The sequence below is a fragment of the Peromyscus eremicus genome, chromosome 7 (assembly GCF_949786415.1).
Source record: "Peromyscus eremicus chromosome 7, PerEre_H2_v1, whole genome shotgun sequence".
In the NCBI taxonomy this organism is placed as follows: Eukaryota; Metazoa; Chordata; class Mammalia; order Rodentia; family Cricetidae; genus Peromyscus; species Peromyscus eremicus.
Genome location: NC_081422.1, coordinates 101,878,442 through 101,896,537, shown reverse-complemented (window position 1 = coordinate 101,896,537; position 18,096 = coordinate 101,878,442). Strand labels below are relative to the sequence as shown.

Genomic DNA, 18,096 nt, shown 5'->3' with positions numbered 1-18,096 from the left:
GGGGTCTGGGGCAACCTTCAGTTCTGCAGAACCTCCGAGCAGACTCGGGAGCTCTTCTACAGGGTTCTCGAAAGTTGGGAGTAGCCCAGGGTTTCTAACCAGCCTTTAATGCAAGAGATAATGACTACCACAGGAGCTCAAAGACAGTCTAAGGGGCTGAAGTCACAGATAAGTGGGCTGCATGCCTTGACAAACTCAGAAGAAGCTGGGAGTGGTGGCACATGCTTGTAGTTCTAGCACACATGGGAGGCTGAGGCAGGAGATTAACCGAGAGTTCCAGACCAGCTTGGGCTACATATTGAGACTCAAAAAAACCAAATCGGGCTGGAGAGATGGCTCAGAGGTTAAGAGGACCGACTGCTCTTCCAGAGGTCCTGAGTTCAATTCCCAGCAACCACATGGTGGCTCCCAACCATCTGTAATGAGATCTGGCACCCCTCTTCTGTATACATAATAAATAAATCTTAAAAAAAAAAACCAAATCACCGCCAAGGCTCAGGGAACATTGTAAAAGTGGGACAGAGAATGTAAGAATTGCAAGAAGGTGAAACGTAGGACTCTGCCAGGCTGGCTGGGGCCTGTGAACATCCCCTTGTGGAAGGAGGTGGGCTCAGCAAGCCCAGACTCTCCCAGACTCCTACAGACACTAACTGGTTGATGGAGGACGATGGGAGAGGCATTTTCTTCGGGGTTCTGGCCCCCCAGTAAGGTATCCATACTCCTGGAAACAACCCTGTTGAAACTCCGGTCACGTTTTAAAAAATTGAAAATAGAGCCGGGTGGTGGCGGACGCCTTTAATCCCAGCACTCTGGAGGCAGAGGCAGGCGGGTCTACAGAGCGAGCTCCAGGACAGGCACCAAAACACAGAGAAACCCTGTCTCGAAAAACCAAAATAAATAAATAAATAAATAAATAAATAAATGAAATAAAATTGAAAATGGAAAAGGGACTAGTTGGGGAGAGGAAGGAGAGCGTCACGGGGGTTGATAGGGTAAAAATACATGTTATACATGTTGAAACGTCATCATGAAACCCATTATGTATAATTGACATGCTAATAAACATTTTGGAAAAAAAAAAAAAAGTAAGGGTTAGAATACCACCTCGTCAAATCAGAGGGGTAGGGACAGGCTGTCACGGCAGGGTTCATAGAGGTCTGTCACTGGCGGCATTGGAAGGCTGAATGTGGAAAACAAAGTGCTGAGTGCCTGTGGCACGGCGTGGGCAGGGTACCGTGCTAAGTGCCTGGCTTTTCTTGCAGGAACAGCAGGGCAGCCGCGGACCGAGCCTGCTGCTGGCAGTAGTAGGCGAAAGACCAGCCCCAGCTGGGCGGAGCTCCGAGGCCTCTGCCGCCGGCCGCCAGGGGGCGCCGCAGCCCGTCCTCTCTGCTGCTGAGCTGGTCACGGACGCTGACGTCACCGGGTCCCGTGGAGGACGCTGGACACAAAAGCAGCTTTGTGTGGCATTGGAGGCTCCGCGCCCGCGGCCTAACAAAGCGGCTGGGTCCTGGGGCGAGCGAGGGTCGGCGCCGCGGAGGCGGGGGAGGGAGGGATTGCACCCGGGACCTGGGACTTCGCCTCCTTACACCTGTCGGTGGCCACAGGCCACCGGGTTTCTGATGCTGGCAGGAGATGAAAGGTTGTGGCGGTGGGTCGGAAGGAGCGCCTATTGTCCTATGCCTCTCCTCCGCCCCAGTTCCTCAGGCCATTCCGGCTATCTCTTCCATGGGGTACGACTGACAAGAACAGGATCCTGCGCCATCCCCAAATCCCTGTCTTTCTTCAGAGGCTCGGGCCTGAACCCCAATGTGCGCAGGCGGGCTGGAGCTATTCCAGGGCCACCATAACCCGCCCAGCAGGAAGCAAGCACCGGAGATAGTTCCTTCCTTCTGTCCCGAGGGGAACCCTGCACAGAGGGCCATTGAGGGACCGGCATTGTCTGTCTGGTGCACCCGGTGCCTCCCTGCCTGGGTGGGCCATCTAGGGCTCTGGCCTGGATCCCCTGGGATCTCACTTGGCACTGGATGTGGGTGTGGTTCTGGCAAGCAGAGCTTACCCCGGTACAGACAGTGGGGCCCCCACCTGCCCTTGGCCCTTCCTTCTACTCCAGCTCTGATTTGGAGGGCATAAGGGTCCATTGTCCCGGGACTGGTGGGGGCAGCTTCTCAATTCAGCCTTTCTTTAGCTGGTGGGAAATTCCCAGCCATGCGTGGGGCCTAAGGGGGAGGCAAGAAGGACCGCCCAGGTATCCTGAACCCTAACTGGAGGTACCAGTGAGGTAGGCATCCCCCACTGCTTGGAGCCGTTCTTGGCTGGGCCTCAGCAGTTCCTCCTTTCTTGGGAAACAGCTGAGTGAGGAAAGAGAAATTGAGTCCTTTCTCTAGAACTCTCCCAATGTCCACGCCCATGGGCAGCTGCCGTATGAGGTCCAAGACTCTTAGCAGGATGTGCAGAGCCAAGGAGGGACCCAAGCTCCTGTTTTCAGTGTAGGGTGGGTAGTCCCCAGCCTATGAGGACTGCCACGAGGCTGGTCCGCCTCCAAGAGTCTGGCTCACTTGAAATAGTTGCTGGAGCTACTGATGTGGTTGGTGGTGGCCTTGGTATTTTTAACCTATCTGTAGGGCATCGGAACAGCTGGGAAGAGAGGAAGGAAGGACAACCCCTAGGAGTCAGGGGCCTAAGAAGGGAGCTTATGGGAGACTTTGTGGGGAGGAGGCAGGCCCAGCAGGCAGGTGGAGACAGATGTCCTGTGCAGAGTGGGAAAGGGGCCCTTCCTGGGATAATAGCCAGGGCTTCTGTGACTGTAGGAGCTCCTAGTCCTGATGGAATCTCTCGACATGTTTCAAAGCAGACCTAAAACTTTTTTTTTTTTTTTTCCTGGAGCTGAGGACTGAACCCAGGGCCTTGTGCTTGCTAGGCAAGCACTCTACCACCGAGCTAAATGCCCAATCCCGACCTAAGACTTTTTTATGTTAACATTTTATTTACGTATATCTGCTCGTGTGTGTCTGTGTGTCACACACGTGCAAGGCACACCATGCTTTTGAGGTCAGAGGACAGCTTGTGGGGTTCAGTTCTCTTCTTTCACGATACATGTTTTGGGGGTTGAACTCAGAGTGTCATGCTTGGTGGCAAACATCTTCACTTGCTGGCCCATCTCGACAGCCCAGACCCCGAACTTCTGATGTCCCTCAAAAAACATTACACACGCCGGGCGGTGGTGACGCATGCCTTTAATCCCAGCACTCGGGAGGCAGAGCCAGGCGGATCTCTGTGAGTTCGAGGCCAGCCTGGGCTACCAAGTGAGTTCCAGGAAAGGTGCAAAGCTACACAGAGAAACCCTGTCTCGAAAAACCAAAAAAAAAAAAAAAAAAAAAAAAAAAAAAATTACACACACACCCTTAGACCAGGATCGCCGGGCTAGCTTCAGGCTAAAGCACAACAGCCTGACTTCAGTGGCATGGCCAGCCAGGATCCCAGTGGCCTTGGAGATAGAAAGGGGTGACAAGACTCCAGTGTCTCTTGGCTGAGTTCTGTGGTTAAGCCCGTCCCCAAACACTGACTGGATCCTAGGACTTTCCACTGCCCTGTGGGTCTGTGTCTCCCCAACTCCATTACAATCGGAATAGAGGGCAACCCCCATACGTGCTCAGGGCGATGGCCTCCAGCCAGTTGGGGCATGTGTACAGCTGTGTTACAGCAAGTGTATGCATGCCTGCCAGACAGTCAGCCTCAGTCACACAGTGGCAGGTATCAGGGTTCAAGGGAGACAGAGGTGGAGACCATGGTTCCTTCTATCTTCTTGTCTTAACTTCTCACTTTTCTATGATTTATTTTTTATTTTATCTGCATTTATGTCTGTATGAGAGTGTCAAATCACTTCGAGCTGGATTACAGATAGTTGTGAGCTGCCATGTGGGTGCTGGGATTACAGATAGTTGTGAGCTGCCATGTGGGTGCTGGGAATTGAACCAGGGTCCTCTGGAAGAGCGGCCAGTGTTCTTAACTGCTGAGCCATCTCTCCAGTTCCCCTCTTCCCATTTTTTTTTTTGTTTTTGTTTTTGTTTTTGTAGAGTTTTGGGTTTTTTTTTTTGAGACAGGGTTTCTCTGTGTATCCCTGGCTGTCCTGGAACTTGCTCTATAGACCAGGCTGGACTGGAACTCAGAGATCCACCTGCCTCTGCCTCCTGAGTGCTGGGATTAAAGGCGTGCACCACCACCTCTGTGCTAATTTCTTACTCTTAATGGAGATGCAGCCTTGCAGGTAATCTTGGTTCGGAGAAAAATCATAGTTTGGCATCCCCTCCCATCTCTGCTTTCTGATCTGGTTAGGGTTGGGGGAAAGTCAGTTTTGGGAGGCCTGGAGCAGAGTGAAAGGGGGACCTGAGATGTATCTTCTCTATTAATTCCTGAGCCGCATGGGGACCCAGGAGGCCCAGGAAAGTGGGAAGGGTTTCTACAGGCATGCTCTCTCCTGCATCTCTCTCTGTTGGGCATCTCCAGAGTTGTAGGGTCCCAGTGATGATGGTCCCTGCTGCTGCCCCCACAGTAGAGAACCTAGGGCCTGGTCCCGAGGTTGAAATGGTACGACAGGAATCTTCCACAGAGGAAGAACGAGAGCTGAGGCGGCTGGTGGATTGTGAACAAGAGTCCAGCAGGTGACACTAAAGGGTTCAGGGCACGGCCCAGGTAACATTTTGGCAACCAAAGCTCTATGCGTTCCAGAAATGGGGCCACTGGAGCCCTAGAAGAATGGCACGGCTGAGCTAGGCATGTGCTGTGGACCCAGGCCAGGAGTCGCAGTCCCTACAAGCTCCTGCAAACCAAGTCGGGATGTAGAAGCAAGGTACTAGGAAGGCTGACCCTGGGGACCTAGCCAGGGGCAGGAGGCAGGGAGGGTCTTGTCCTATCTTCAGCAAGACCTATGAGAGGATTCCTAGGAGGGGTGGTCTTGGGTACTGCTAGGGGTGGATTGGGGACTTTTGAGAATTCTGATGAATTCCCAGGAGAGGGAGGGAGGGAGGCTCTGATGAAGCCCTAGGCATAGTAATTTGAGGATGGAGAAAGTGGCTTCACAGGGTGGGAAGCAGGAGAGATGTGTGGAAGAGGAGTTGAGCCTGAGACTGGGATGGTAGCCATGATAGGGAAGGGTCTCCCTCAAGGTCCCCAGAAGATGCCCAGACCTGCTGCTCTGGCAATAATAGCTCATACCAGCTGTTCCTCCAGCATGCTCCCAACCTGCTTCGCCCAGTGGCTACAGTGACGGCAGTGAGGAGGAGGAGTGTGAACTTTGAGGTTCAGTCTCCAGCTCAGGACACGCTGCAGAGTACTGATGAGCTGCAGAGTCTGAACTCAGTCCTGTCTCTTCCTGCACTACTAAAGAGTTCACAGTGGTGGCACACGCCTTTAATCCCAGCACTTGGGAGGCAGAGACAGGCAGATCTCTGTGAGTTCGAGGTCAGCCTGGTCTACAGAGGGAGTTCCAGGACAGCCAGGGTTACACAGAGAAACCCTGTCTTGGGGGAAAAAAGAAAAGAAACAAAAAGTTGGTCCCTAAACAGGCTCTGGAGATCCCCCCCCCCCCAACTTTAACTCCTACCAGAGCATTCAGAGCACACTCCCCAAATCAGGGCTTCCAGGGAGGCTCTCTATAGCCAGCTTAGGGAATGAAGTATTTATGTAAATGTCGTTTATGCAAATATCTGATGATAAGTACAGAGTGTCCTGCAGTCTACGTTTGTGGTATAGCCCCTCCCTCAAAGGCTGTCGAGAACGAGGCCCCACCCCCTCTCCCCTTGCTTCCCCACCCCACTCTGCTGGGCAATGAAGAAAACAGGAGTGAGTGTGGAACTGTGATGTGGCTGGTTGAGGGAGGGGGGACTCCCCATCCCAGAGGGGCTGACCTCAGCCTGGGAGGAATGTGCACGAGGGAGGGAGGAAGGGAGGGAGGGAAGGCGGGGAGGAGCCAGGAGGGGGAGGGCCACAGCTAAAGGCCCAATGCTCCTGGTGGCCCCTCTGTCCCCCTCCACCTCAGCTCTGACATGACCCACTGAAGGGAAAGGAAGGAGGGGAGGAAGTGGTCTTTCCAAAAGGTGGGCCGGGGGTCTCCTGAACCATAGAGACTAGACTTGGGGTTTGTGGGTGGGAAATGTCCCCCCGACTTTTTCCCAGGAGATCTGCTGAGGGCAGGTGTTATACTGTCAGGGAAGCTAGGCTTCAGGAGGCTCTTCATGACTGTGCCTTACCACCTTCTGGCACCAAGCTTCAGTCCTCATGGTCGCATGACCTAGTGCCCACGTGGCCAATGGGGGAAGGTTGTAACGTGGAGCCACCAGCCTTGATGGCAAAAGCAGGTGTGACTGGGGAGCCTGAGACCCCACCCAGCCCAGGGCACTGGCATGTGCTCCACCTCCATCAGATGGTCCAAGCAGGGTGCGAAGGGGTCAGTGGTGAGGGGGTGGGAGGCAAGCGCTGTGACTCGGTGCAACAATCCAGTTATTTCCAAAAGGAAAAGCCAACGCCTTGGCACGCTGTGCCACTGATGGGCAGTTCACAGGAAGAACCCAGGCAGACCTGTACTCGTGGATGTCCCGAGGCAGGGGTGCACGCAAGACCCCAGCTGCCTCTCTGGGTTTCAGACCCAGACCAAGACTGCTTTATTGCAGAGTCTTGTGGAGTCTGAGTGACACCTAGATACTGATACCTGAAGTGCTGCCTCTAAGGGACACCTCCACCCCCCAGCCTGGCATGTTGACACCCGGAACTAGGGAGCAGAAAAGAGATTTTGTGTGGAACCTGCTGCCCATCCCTTCCTCTTCAAGGGAGGCGACGTCTCTGCCGGAGCGGGTCACCTGGCTTGAGTAGGCCAGAGACGGCTCTTCCCCTTGAGCTGGGGACTGAGTCTCGGGTTGGCAGAAAGGTGATGGGTTCTGGGGCTGTGTCTCCCAGGATGAATAACTGGGCTGGCGCAGGAAATCTGAGAGATTGGGCCCCTGGGCGTGGAGAGCTGGAGTCAGTCTGGGCAGACTGGGGACGTAGCAGGGGTGGGTAGAGGCCTCAAAGGCACTTGCTGATCTTGGCTGCTGGGTGGAAAATTGTAAACAGCCAAGAATGTTGTTTGCTTGCATGAGGCCAGAGGAGGCTGCCCAGGTCCTTGGGGAGAGGCAGGCAGCCCAGGAGCAGGCCAAGGCCTCATCCTAGAAGCCCCAAGTTCCTCTAGGCTCCCTTCTGAACACCTCGTTTCTCCTACTGCCGCTAGACAGGCAGGCCAGGGACACTGGGTCCTGAGGCAAGGCCTCGGAGTAAGACTCCGGAAAGATAAGTCTCCCCTTATCTCTGACTGGATGGCACCCGGGCAGTTTGTAGCAAAACTGCACAGTGGAAGTGCCCCAGATCCTGTGGCATACAACTGAAGCTGGAGACCTTCTGACTGCTGAGGTCTTGCTACCAGCCTTGGGGAGACTGAGGCGATACCCAGACCTTTAAAGTACTCCTAAGAATGTAAACAGAGGTGCTTTCCAGGACAGGACCCAGGTACCTCCCAACATGGGCACCAAAGCCCGTCTTGTCTGAAGTCATCTGCCTTATACCTGGCCCAGTACTTGAGGAGCAGAGGCAGGAAAGGCAGGAGCTGAGGGCCATCCTTGACTACACAGTGAGCTGGAAGCCAGCCCAGGCTACATGAGACCCTGCCATCAAACAAACAAAAATAACCGTACAAAACCTCCCTCAGGTACCTGGCCCTGGCCTCGATGGGCACGGCAGTCTTCCCAGCTTGGAGGAGAAGCTGGAGTCCATAGTTATCCACCTCCCTGCAGTCGGCCCTAGCTCCAGCCTAGCTGGGCCGTCAGGCTGGGCCCACACTCTCGGCAGAAGTGAGATTTTCTGCATCTGCCCCCCCACACCCCCCTTTTTTTCCTGCCTGGCTGTCATCGCAGCCACTGTGGGCCAGACAGCTGAAGTTTTAAGACGTCCAGTTGGTAAGGAAGCCTCGGGGCCTGGGGCCCAGAAGAGGGAGGAGAGTGCCTTCCCTGACCTCTGACCCACCTATCCCAGCCAGCTCCTGGGAACTGAGGCTGCTATCCAGTCATCCTTCAGCTGTGGAGGAACAGGTGAGGACGGGGTGGCCTAGCCTAGCTACCGTTGTTCCTATTCCTTCTGCCTGCCAGAGCTGTCAGGGAGGGTCTCTGCTGTTTCTACCTGCTTTGCCTTAACTGATTGCCAGGTTTCTGGGACAACCATCTGGGCCATCTGGGGCACCCTTCACCTTGAGATCCAGCAGGAAAGGGCCATCTCTACCTGCCCAACCCTTGCTCCCGTTCCACTCATGCGGGGCCGGCCACCGTCTCCAGCCAGTCCCAGCTGCCTGTGCCGGTCACCCGATCCACCCTGTAGCCCTGCAAACTTTATGGTATTCTGGGCGGTGGCTGCCTGGTGGGGGCGGGGGCTTCTACTTAAAGGAGCCGTCAGAGGGTGCTCTGTGGGCCCTAGCCTGCTCCCCTTCTCCAGGAAAGAGGGGTTAAGGTGGGAGACCCCTTTGCAGAGTTCTTGGAGGAGTGTGGGAAGGCAGCCCATGTCAGCCTCAAAGACTTCTAGAACCCGAGAAGAGGCAGAGGCAAGTGTTAGCAAATGGAAGGAGAGAGCTGGGGAAAGGTCTAGAAGCTGGGGTGGGGGTAGAGAATGGAGGGAGGAGGGGTCTGTGACCTTGACCCCTGTGCCCAGCCTGTCCTGCCTGCTCCTGTAACAGAGGATGGCCATGGCACCCAGAACCTGGCTCACCTGAGTGTGACAGGCAAGGAGTCTGGTTCAGTGGAGGGGCTCAAAGACGGGGAAACTTAAGACCCAGAATTGGAAGTGACTTTGAGGGCAAATCATTGTTCTACCTGGAGCTTCAGGTGAGCCAGAGAGGTCACCTCACCCTGTCCACATTCCTCTCTTGGGTCTCAAGCCTGATCTTAGTCTCTGCATGCCCAGCTCCTTCCCCCTCAGGCTGCAGAGGGGAAGCAATGGGTCCCAGAGCTGGGCCTGCTGAGTTAGGCCTGGGTCTGCCTGGGGGTCCCAGGAAGAACGTGTTCTGTATGTATGTTAGAGTCAAAGGGAGTGACTGATGCTGCTCTTGTATCCCCTTGCATGTCCACTCTGCATGCACACACATCAGCCCATGCACAGATGTGACTCATGTACCAAACAGGCGTATTTTAAGTTGGTACACACTGAATAGATTTACACACACAGTGCCAACATGTGTGTATGCACATTTGCACACCCTGCTTATATCTACATAGATGGGACATGTGTTTGCTCATAGACATTCATACATATACACATGTACACACTGTTCATATATGCATGTTCACAAAGGGACCCTCAGAAACATATTCATATCCGAAGGCACCCACAACCTTGGCTCAGTCCCAAAAGTGCCTCTGCATTTCCCTCCCTGTCTGTGGGTACACAGCCACCTCCAGAGGCCTTGTCCCTGTCATCCTCCCGACATCAGCTGTTTTCCTCATTGCACTCAGTGCCCTCTGAAACGACCACAGGATCTGACTCCTTGCTGGCCCTTTGCCCTTTACTGCCTGGGGACCTTGTCCATGTCGTCAGTGTCCTCGTCCCTGCCCCAGGCTGGCATGAAGTGGGTGCAGAGTGTTTGTGAATTAATGTTTGTGAGTATGTGTAGAGGAGGGGAGGTTACCGAGGAGGGTGACGTGGTGGGGCGGGTGCCTGCCAATGCAGGGTGACCCTGAGGGTGTGCCCGGTGTGGGTGTGTCTCTGATTGTGGCCAGGCGGGGCACCCTTGGTGGAGAGGAAACGGTATGCGACCCCCCAGCCTCTTCCCCTAGGGGCTGTAATCTGATCCCCTGGGACTCCCCCATGCCCTCCCGCCCTTACCCTCTCTGCCTCACTGCGGGCTCTTCTCTTCCAGATCCTGGGGCAGAGTCCAGGGCAGCTGAAGGCGCCTCCACACACGCCTGCTGAACCCTGAGCGCCCTGAGCTGCCGGCATGGGGCGGGCTGAGGCCGCCGCCATGATCCCAGGCCTGGTCCTTCTCTGGGCAGCGGGGCTGGGGGATGCTGCCCCTAACCTTCCACGCCTTCGGCTCTCCTTTCAAGGTAGGTGCACCTAGCAGATGGAGGGCCGGCTTGCGGTGAACAGGAAAAGGGCCCAGTATGGAAAGACTTGCTGGTACCAGTACGTGCATGCCCATCACCAGACACTGGTTGGGTTGGGGGCATTCTTAGGCCATCTCCAGTTAACCCTGTCCTAACCTCAGCCCCCAACCTCTCTGCCTACATTCTCCTCATGCTTTCCCAAGGAGGACCCCTACCGTCTCCATGGCAACAGTCCTTGTCTCTGTCTCATCCCCCATCCCAAGGCCAGCCATGCCTCTTTGGTAGGGAAGTCAAGGTTCTGGGGCCATCAGAGTCCCTTTCTTAGTGTACCCCTTGCACAGAGGGGTGGTCCCTGGGCAGTGGCACTTGGTGGCCAACTGCTGAATGCAAGCCGGCAGTAGGGTGACTGGAAGGGACACTCAGCCTGACTTTTTAGGGATGGGATTCTGTCTTGTTCGTTCCTACTTGCTCCTACCTTTTCCTAGAACCTGGACTCCATGAGCCTGACCTCCCAGCATGGCAGTCTGCTTGTCTGTACATGTTTTCCTCAATCTGTTTTCTCCTTTCTGGGGGCTGTACCACCCACCCCGTGACTCTCTGTACACGCACCTGGGTGGGCCAGTCTCCGTATGTATAAGCTCACATGCATGTAAGTGTACATGTGTGTGGCTTGGGTCACACAAATAACTTTGGTCTGTAGACAGACAACCAGGCAGGACCTTGAGGACAGTCCTGTCATGATAGGTAAATACTCAGTGGTGTCTCTCCCTGCAGAGTTACAGGCCCGGCATGGTGTCCGAACTTTCAGGCTGGAGCGGACCTGCTGTTATGAAGCCTTGCTGGTGGATGAGGAGCGTGGACGCCTGTTTGTGGGTGCCGAGAACCATGTGGCTTCCCTCAGCCTGGATAACATCAGCAAGCGAGCCAAGAAGGTGCCAGGGACCCCTAACCTTCCCCAACTTAAGTGCCTGCCCCAGGAAAACGCCTTAGAACCCTACTCCAGACTGTCTAGACCCTAAACTCCAGAGAAACCCAAAGGGATGGGCAACTGAATGGGAAACTCGTCCCTAACCTGTGTTCCCTCCCTAGCTGGCCTGGCCGGCCCCCGTGGAATGGCGAGAAGAGTGTAACTGGGCAGGGAAGGACATTGGTGTGAGTATGAGCTACTCCAAGAGGCGCATGCGGAGGAGCGGGGGGCCCTTCATCCCAGGGCTGAGAGAGAGGCTAGCCTGTTCTGGCTGGGGTAAGGGCAGGGAGGTCAAGGCGGATGAGGTCTGGAGGTGGTGAGTCAGGGTGGTTCTTCTTGGGGGCCTCTGAGTCATGGGGGGGGGGGTTGCCGTGCATAGCTCCACTTCCTCATGTAGCCATCCTGTGAAGATAGGCAGGACTTGTCACGAAGGACACTCAAGTCTCTATGGCCCATGTTAGTGCTTCCCTGGGCTAATGCAGAAGAGAGGAAGGGGTGGGGTACCCCTAGTGAACTGCAGCTCCTTAGGGCTGCCTCCCTGGGGAAAGCCTGACTGCCTGCCCCACCCCCATCCCACCCCCACCTGCCTACTAGACGGAGTGCATGAACTTCGTGAAGCTGGTACACGTCTATAACCACACACACTTGCTGGCCTGTGGCACAGGGGCCTTCCACCCAACCTGTGCATTTGTGGAGGTGGGCCACCGCCTGGAGGTAAGACCAGGACTGGACAGAGGGAGGCAGGGAGCACGGGGAAGCAGGGAGCACGGAGAAGGACCTGGCATTAACAGCTCCCCCACCTCCCAGGAACCCATGCTCAGACTGGACCTGAAGAAGCTTGAAGACGGCAAGGGAAAGAGTCCTTACGACCCGAGGCATCGGGCTGCCTCCGTGCTGGTGGGTGAGTCCAAAGGCCAGCACCCAACACAACCCTAGAACCCACTGGAAATTCTAGAACTTCACATGTCCCGAGGGCACCCCCTCAGATGCGCTATAGTCTTGACTCCCTGAGCACCCCCAGAGCTCTCTAGGCACTTTTACTCTGAGAGTTCAAGGCTGGCTGAGCACCCCCTTGCCCTGTCTGCAGGGGAAGAACTGTACTCAGGGGTGGCAGCAGACCTCATGGGCCGAGACTTTACCATCTTTCGCAGCCTGGGCCAGAATCCTAGTCTCCGAACAGAACCCCATGATTCCCGCTGGCTCAATGGTGAGAAGCTGGTGGGGACCCTGGGCGGGAACTGCCATCCTCCAACAAGGAAGGCACCACACAATGAGGAGAGCGATGGGTAGAGTGGAGACTCCCCAAGTATCTACCATAATCAGGCCCTGTGCCAGGGTCCCAGAGACAGGCAAGCATCTTCGAGTCCATGGATCTTAGAATAAATACACGATGAGACAAATTCCAGTGGCCGTGACGCCAATGGAAGAGTCGAGAAGGGAAAAGGAGTTTGGGTTGAGGAAGGGGAGCTACTTGCTGGAGGAGGTATGAGTTACTAACAGCTTCCAGAACACAAGAAAATCAGCCAACAGAATTGGAAGAGCGTTCCAGGTAAGGGGAATGACTAGTGCAAAGGCCCTGAGGCCAGAGTCAGCAAAGAAACAGACTCATGGAACTAGTATTGATCGGAAACCTAGACTCTCAAGGGCTGGAGTCCTTTACTATGGGACGGCAGGAACTGAAGGAGGAACAGGGAGTGTTGGTTTGCTAGGGAGGAAGATTTATGAATGAAGGTGAAAGCAGATACTCATTTCCCTCTTCCTGGCAAATGTAAGACAGTGTGGCATGGTCAGAAGCCCTGTAAAGGGGAGAGTGGCAGCCTGCTTGTGCTTGTAGCTGTGGTCTCTACTGCCCCCTCGTGGCTGCTTCTTGCCTTGCAGCTGCTGACCGTAAGGGTAGGTCTTGGAGTTGCAGGAGTCTGCAGATGGGTTAAATGTTGGGGCCAGAACTAGGACCCGCTGATACCATGCCTCCTGTTTTGTCTAGAACCCAAGTTTGTCAAGGTCTTTTGGATCCCAGAGAGCGAGAACCCCGACGATGATAAAATCTATTTCTTCTTCCGTGAGTCGGCAGTGGAGGCAGCACCAGCAACGGGGCGCATGACTGTGTCCCGGGTTGGCCAGATCTGCAGGGTAAGGAGACACTGGGCCATTCGCTCCCTGGCTACCTTTGCCCCTGCCCCTTTGCCCGCTAAGGTCTTGTCCTCATCCCTTCTGATCCTGTGAGCAGAATGACCTAGGTGGCCAGCGCAGCTTGGTCAACAAATGGACCACATTTCTGAAGGCGCGCCTTGTATGCTCAGTACCTGGAGTCGAGGGTGACACCCATTTTGACCAACTTCGTGAGTGTCTCGAGGGATGGCACCAGGGGAGGAGTCAAGGGGGTGCAGAATCCAGGAGCCTGGGGTGTGTGTGTACTGCCCCGCCAACCTTTCCTTTCCCTGCAGAGGACGTGTTTCTTCTGTCTTCCCGGGACCGCCAAACGCCGCTTCTCTATGCGGTCTTCTCCACCTCCAGGTGAGGGGCAGGAAGTAGAGGTTCCCTTGGGCCGTCAGTTTGGCTTGGTGGGGCTCCTCACTTTGCGCTCTTCATTGCCCGCAGTGGCATCTTCCAGGGCTCTGCCGTGTGCGTGTACAGCATGAATGATGTGCGCCGAGTCTTCTTGGGACCCTTCGCTCACAAGGAGGGGCCTACGCATCAGTGGGTGTCCTACCAGGGTCGCGTCCCCTACCCACGGCCCGGCATGGTGCGTTGCTAGGGACTGCTTGCAACAATCAGCTTCAAAGTCTCAAGGGTAGAGAACTTGACTTTGGCCTGGGGGTATTGTTGGGGGGTCTGATTCCTTCCTTTTGGTATGGGTGGGGAAATCTCACCATTGTAAGACAGAACTGCAGAGTGAGACCGACCGCGTGCCCCCTCAGCCTAAGGCTCCCCAGGGAAAGGCTCAAATACTCAGGGCACCTGTCCCTGTCCACCTTTCATGTTCCCGGAGGCTTTGAATGGAGGGGCTGGCCACAAAACCCCTGTGTCTATCTCTGCTTGACCTGCTTTGCCTTCTCCAGTGCCCCAGCAAGACCTTTGGCACCTTCAGTTCCACCAAGGACTTCCCAGATGATGTTATCCAGTTTGCTCGGAACCACCCCCTCATGTACAACTCAGTCCTGCCCATGGGGGGGCGCCCTCTCTTCCTCCAAGTGGGAGCTGGGTACACCTTCACCCAAATCGCTGCAGACCGTGTAGCAGCTGCTGACGGACACTACGATGTTCTCTTCATTGGTACAGGTCAGGGTCTCGTCACGATAGCCCGTGGGACATAGAGCCCCTCCAGGTTCCTTGGCCTGCAGGCAGAAGTTGGGCCTGGTTAGTCTAATATCTACATCTTTGTCTGGGCTATGGTCTCACTCTATGGAGGCTGCCCTAGTTGGTCTAACCTACAATTTTCACCTTTTCATGACCTTACCATGATGAAGGTGGAGACTGCGCTTGTTCACGTGCATGTAGATGTGTGTGCTTTTGCTTTTAGGCCAACAACCAGCTCCCAAATCATGACATGGAGACTTACTAGTTTTGAGTGCTCGGCCTAGCTCTTTTTCTTGTTTGTTTGTTTGTTTTTGAGATAGGGTTTCTCTGTGTAGTTTTGGTGCCTGTCCTCTGTAGATCAGGCTAGCCTCAAACTCACACAGATCCTCCTGCCTCTGCCTCCTGAGTGATGAGATTAAAGGCGTGCGCCACCACTGGTGTCTGGCTAGCTCTGTTAACTTAAATTAACCTGTTTCTCTTCATCTACATTTTACCTCAGGGCTTTTTACCTTTCTTTCTGTATATCCTACTCTGTGTCTGCTGGCTGGTGTCTCCCTCACTCTTGCCTTTTTTCTCTCATTCTCCCATTTATTGTCTCTGCCCACCAGCCCCGCCTATCCCTCTCTTGCCTAGCTATTGGCCATTTAGCTCTTTATTAGACCAATCAGGTGCCTTAGGCAGGCAAGGTGAAACAGCAACACATCTTTACATAATTAAACAAATGTAACACATCTTTAGATCATTAACAAAGGCAGCAGAAACAAGTGTAACATACCTTAACACAGTTAAAATAATATTCCCCAGCATAAACAAATGTAACCCATCTTTGCCCAGTTAAATTAATATTCTACAACACATAGGTGGGCGGGCACTTGACTTGTCAGGGAGAAGCAAGTCACGCCCTCTTCTTATTTCTACAGATGTGGGCACAGTGCTGAAAGTGATCTCAGTCCCCAAGGGCAGCCGACCTCACTCTGAGGGACTTCTCCTGGAAGAGCTGCAGGTGTTCGAGGTGAGGCTTCATCCCAGTCACCCTGGGACACGTCACCCCGATCCACTAAGTGCTGATCCTATTTCCCGCCTCTCTTTCAGGACTCTGCCACCATCACCAGCATGCAGATCTCCTCTAAAAGGGTGAGTAACTGAACTTGTGATACCAGGACCCTCACTGTCTTTCTTCTCCTTGGTTTTCACAGCCCAGAGTTCAGGTGTAAGCTTCTGCTTTGCTAGACAACAAGACCTCAGTGTTCCTATCTGTCAAGTGGGGAAAAGGCTATCTGACCGAAGGGAGCCAGGTAAGGGCTGCCCTCAGACTGGAGACTCCTGTGCCCTCTAGCATCAGCTCTACGTAGCATCACCGAGTGGCGTGGCCCAGATTGCCTTGCATCGCTGCACGGCCCTAGGCCGCGCCTGCGCAGAATGCTGCCTGGCCCGCGATCCTTACTGTGCTTGGGATGGATCAGCCTGCACACGCTTCCAGCCTACTGCCAAGAGGTGGGCTGGCTTGGGGTCTGGATCTGGCCACTGGGAGGGAGTCTCTTGTTGCTCCTCCACCTTCCGAGAAGGACTCACAGTTTTTAATGTCTCCCTCAGGCGGTTCCGGAGGCAAGACATAAGGAACGGTGACCCCAGCACCCTGTGCTCTGGGGGTGAGTACTCCATCAGCAGATGCCCTCAGGCCTTGAAATTGCCACACCCAGCCCTACCTTGTCTGAATTTTACCTCCTTGTCTTAAGACTCCTCTCACCCTGCGCTGCTGGAGCGGAAGGTCTTAGGTGTGGAGAGTGGCAGCGCCTTTCTGGAGTGTGAGCCACGCTCGCTACAAGCGCATGTGGAGTGGACCTTCCATCGTGCAGGGGAGGTGGCTCACACCCAGGTGTGTCTCCCTCCACCCTTCCTAACCAGGCCCATCTAGGAGAAGCCATGCCCTGCCTAAGGAGGCCTGTGGCCTGTACCCTCATACAAGTCCAGTTCAATGAGGCCCTGCACAGCCAGACTCCTTACCATAGGTCCCGTCCGGTTCAGTCCTGGGCTGAACTCCACAGCCCAGTGATGTCCCCACTGTGTCCAACTAGACTCCTGACCCATCCTCTACCATCTGGAGGGAGAGGATCCTCAACCCACCCACGCATTGAGGTTTCTAGTCTACCTCGTCTCCCATTCAAGTGACCCCTCACCCAGATCGGATCTTCATCCGAAGGCTACCCATACCTGTGCACCTAGCCTTTAAGTGAGTACCCGCCACCACCTATTTTCCTTGTCCAGCTCTGGCTCCCAGTGACCCTTTGCTCCTGTTCCTGTGCTCACACGCAGGTGCTGGCAGAGGAGCGGGTTGAGCGTACAGCGCGGGGGCTGTTGCTGCGTGGTCTGCGGCGCCAGGACTCTGGCGTGTATCTGTGCGTGGCGGTTGAACAAGGATTTTCGCAGCCACTGCGGCGCCTGGTGCTGCACGTGCTGAGTGCGGTCCAGGCCGAACGACTGGCACGGGCTGAGGAAGCAGCAGCCCCTGCACCACCGGGCCCTAAACTCTGGTACCGAGACTTTCTGCAGCTGGTGGAGCCAGGCGGCGGTGGAGGGGCAAACTCCCTGCGCATGTGCCGCCCGCAGCCCGGGCCCCACTCTGTGGCCGCAGAATCACGTCGTAAGGGTCGCAACAGGCGAATGCATGCCTCTGAGCTGCGTGCTGAGCGTGGGCCACGGAGCGCAGCACACTGGTGACTGGGCTGTCCCCACACTGGGGACCAGGCTGGACATGACATTCAGAAGAGGGGGCAGGCAGACGCCAGGAAGACTGAGGCACACTGAGGTCCTTGGGGCCAGTAGGACACCTAACTCATATATAGGCCCAGGCCAAAGGGTAACGAGCCAGCTTATTTATTAACAAGATAACCCGCGAATGTAGCCTCAGAAGAGCGGCCCAGGCTCCATTCAGGATCTAGCCTGGAGGGAGGGGACAGAGACGGGGCTCCAGAGTAGAGCAGGGCCAGAGAACTGTCTTGGGTGCCTGCCCTGGGGGAAGCATTCTTTCTTGGGCAGGGAGCAGAAAGCTGTGAAACAGATTAGGTTGTTGGGTTCCGGGTGAGGCAGGCCAACTGTACTAAAGTAATGCAATAAACACATTATCAGCTGACGTCGGAATGGCCCCAGCAGATAACAGGTAGTTCTTGACCTTGCTGGGAGTCTGGGGCATTGTCCTAGCAGTCTTAAGTCCTGAATTTTTCTCATCCAAGATTACAATTCTGCCGGGCAGTGGTGGCACACGCCTTTAATCCCAGCACTCGGGAGGCAGAGGCAGGTGTATCTCTAAGAGTTCGAGGCCAGCCTGGTCTATAGAGCAAATTCCAGGATAGACAAGGCTACACAGAGAAACCCTGTCTTGGGAAAAAAAAAAAAAAAAAAAAAAAGATTGCTGTGGTGAATGTAGTGAAGATTAAAAGATAAAAAGGGAGCCTGTGGGGGCACTGGCGTGTGCAGTGCATTCTGCAACTATTAATGCCAGGCTAAGTAAAACAAACAGTACTGATGTGGGCAAGAATGTGTGCAGAACTCACCGAAGGGTTGACACTTGAGCTGAAAGATAAGGAGGAGCCAGTCAGAGGGTGTCTGGTGGCAGAGCGTCCAGGACGGAAGAACCAGTGCAAAGCCTCGGAGTGGGGAACAAGCCCGCCAAGTCTGAGCAACGACAGAGGGCTAATATGATGGTGTGACATGATGGACTCA

The 18,096-nt window shown here is 54.9% G+C and overlaps 1 protein-coding gene and 1 long non-coding RNA gene across 3 annotated transcripts; one reads left to right on the top strand and one right to left on the bottom strand.

The window, feature by feature from the left end:
- Positions 1-7,436: 7,436 nt before the first annotated feature.
- On the top strand, positions 7,437-17,530 carry Sema3b (semaphorin 3B). Of its 2 annotated transcripts, XM_059268592.1 has the most exons (18): positions 7,439-8,111; positions 9,926-10,112; positions 10,887-11,044; positions 11,202-11,264; positions 11,674-11,793; positions 11,887-11,980; positions 12,167-12,286; positions 13,064-13,209; positions 13,307-13,418; positions 13,524-13,593; positions 13,678-13,822; positions 14,139-14,358; positions 15,297-15,388; positions 15,469-15,510; positions 15,713-15,870; positions 15,970-16,025; positions 16,113-16,252; positions 16,690-17,530. In XM_059268592.1, exons 2-18 carry the CDS (start codon positions 10,004-10,006, stop codon positions 17,092-17,094), a joined length of 2,250 nt encoding a protein of 749 aa, XP_059124575.1. In that variant the 5' UTR covers positions 7,439-8,111; positions 9,926-10,003; the 3' UTR covers positions 17,095-17,530. The 2 variants fall into 2 exon arrangements, with proteins under 2 accessions (XP_059124573.1, XP_059124575.1); XM_059268590.1 differs by having other exon boundaries at positions 7,437-8,111; positions 13,307-13,593.
- On the bottom strand, positions 12,719-16,953 carry LOC131915390 (uncharacterized). Its single transcript, XR_009380329.1, has 2 exons — positions 16,615-16,953; positions 12,719-14,414 (listed from the first exon to the last, which is right to left on the bottom strand). It is a non-coding gene; the product is annotated as an uncharacterized LOC131915390 (long non-coding RNA).
- Positions 17,531-18,096: the final 566 nt, after the last annotated feature.

Bases quoted from the DNA above. Each gene is read 5' to 3' on its own strand.
- Sema3b (XM_059268590.1), top strand. From the start codon at position 10,004: ATGGGGCGGGCTGAGGCCGCCGCCATGATCCCAGGCCTGGTCCTTCTC. The intron at 15,511-15,712 runs GTGAGTAACTGA...TGTGCCCTCTAG, and splicing joins TGCAGATCTCCTCTAAAAGG to CATCAGCTCTACGTAGCATC. The intron at 15,871-15,969 runs GTGGGCTGGCTT...TGTCTCCCTCAG, and splicing joins TTCCAGCCTACTGCCAAGAG to GCGGTTCCGGAGGCAAGACA.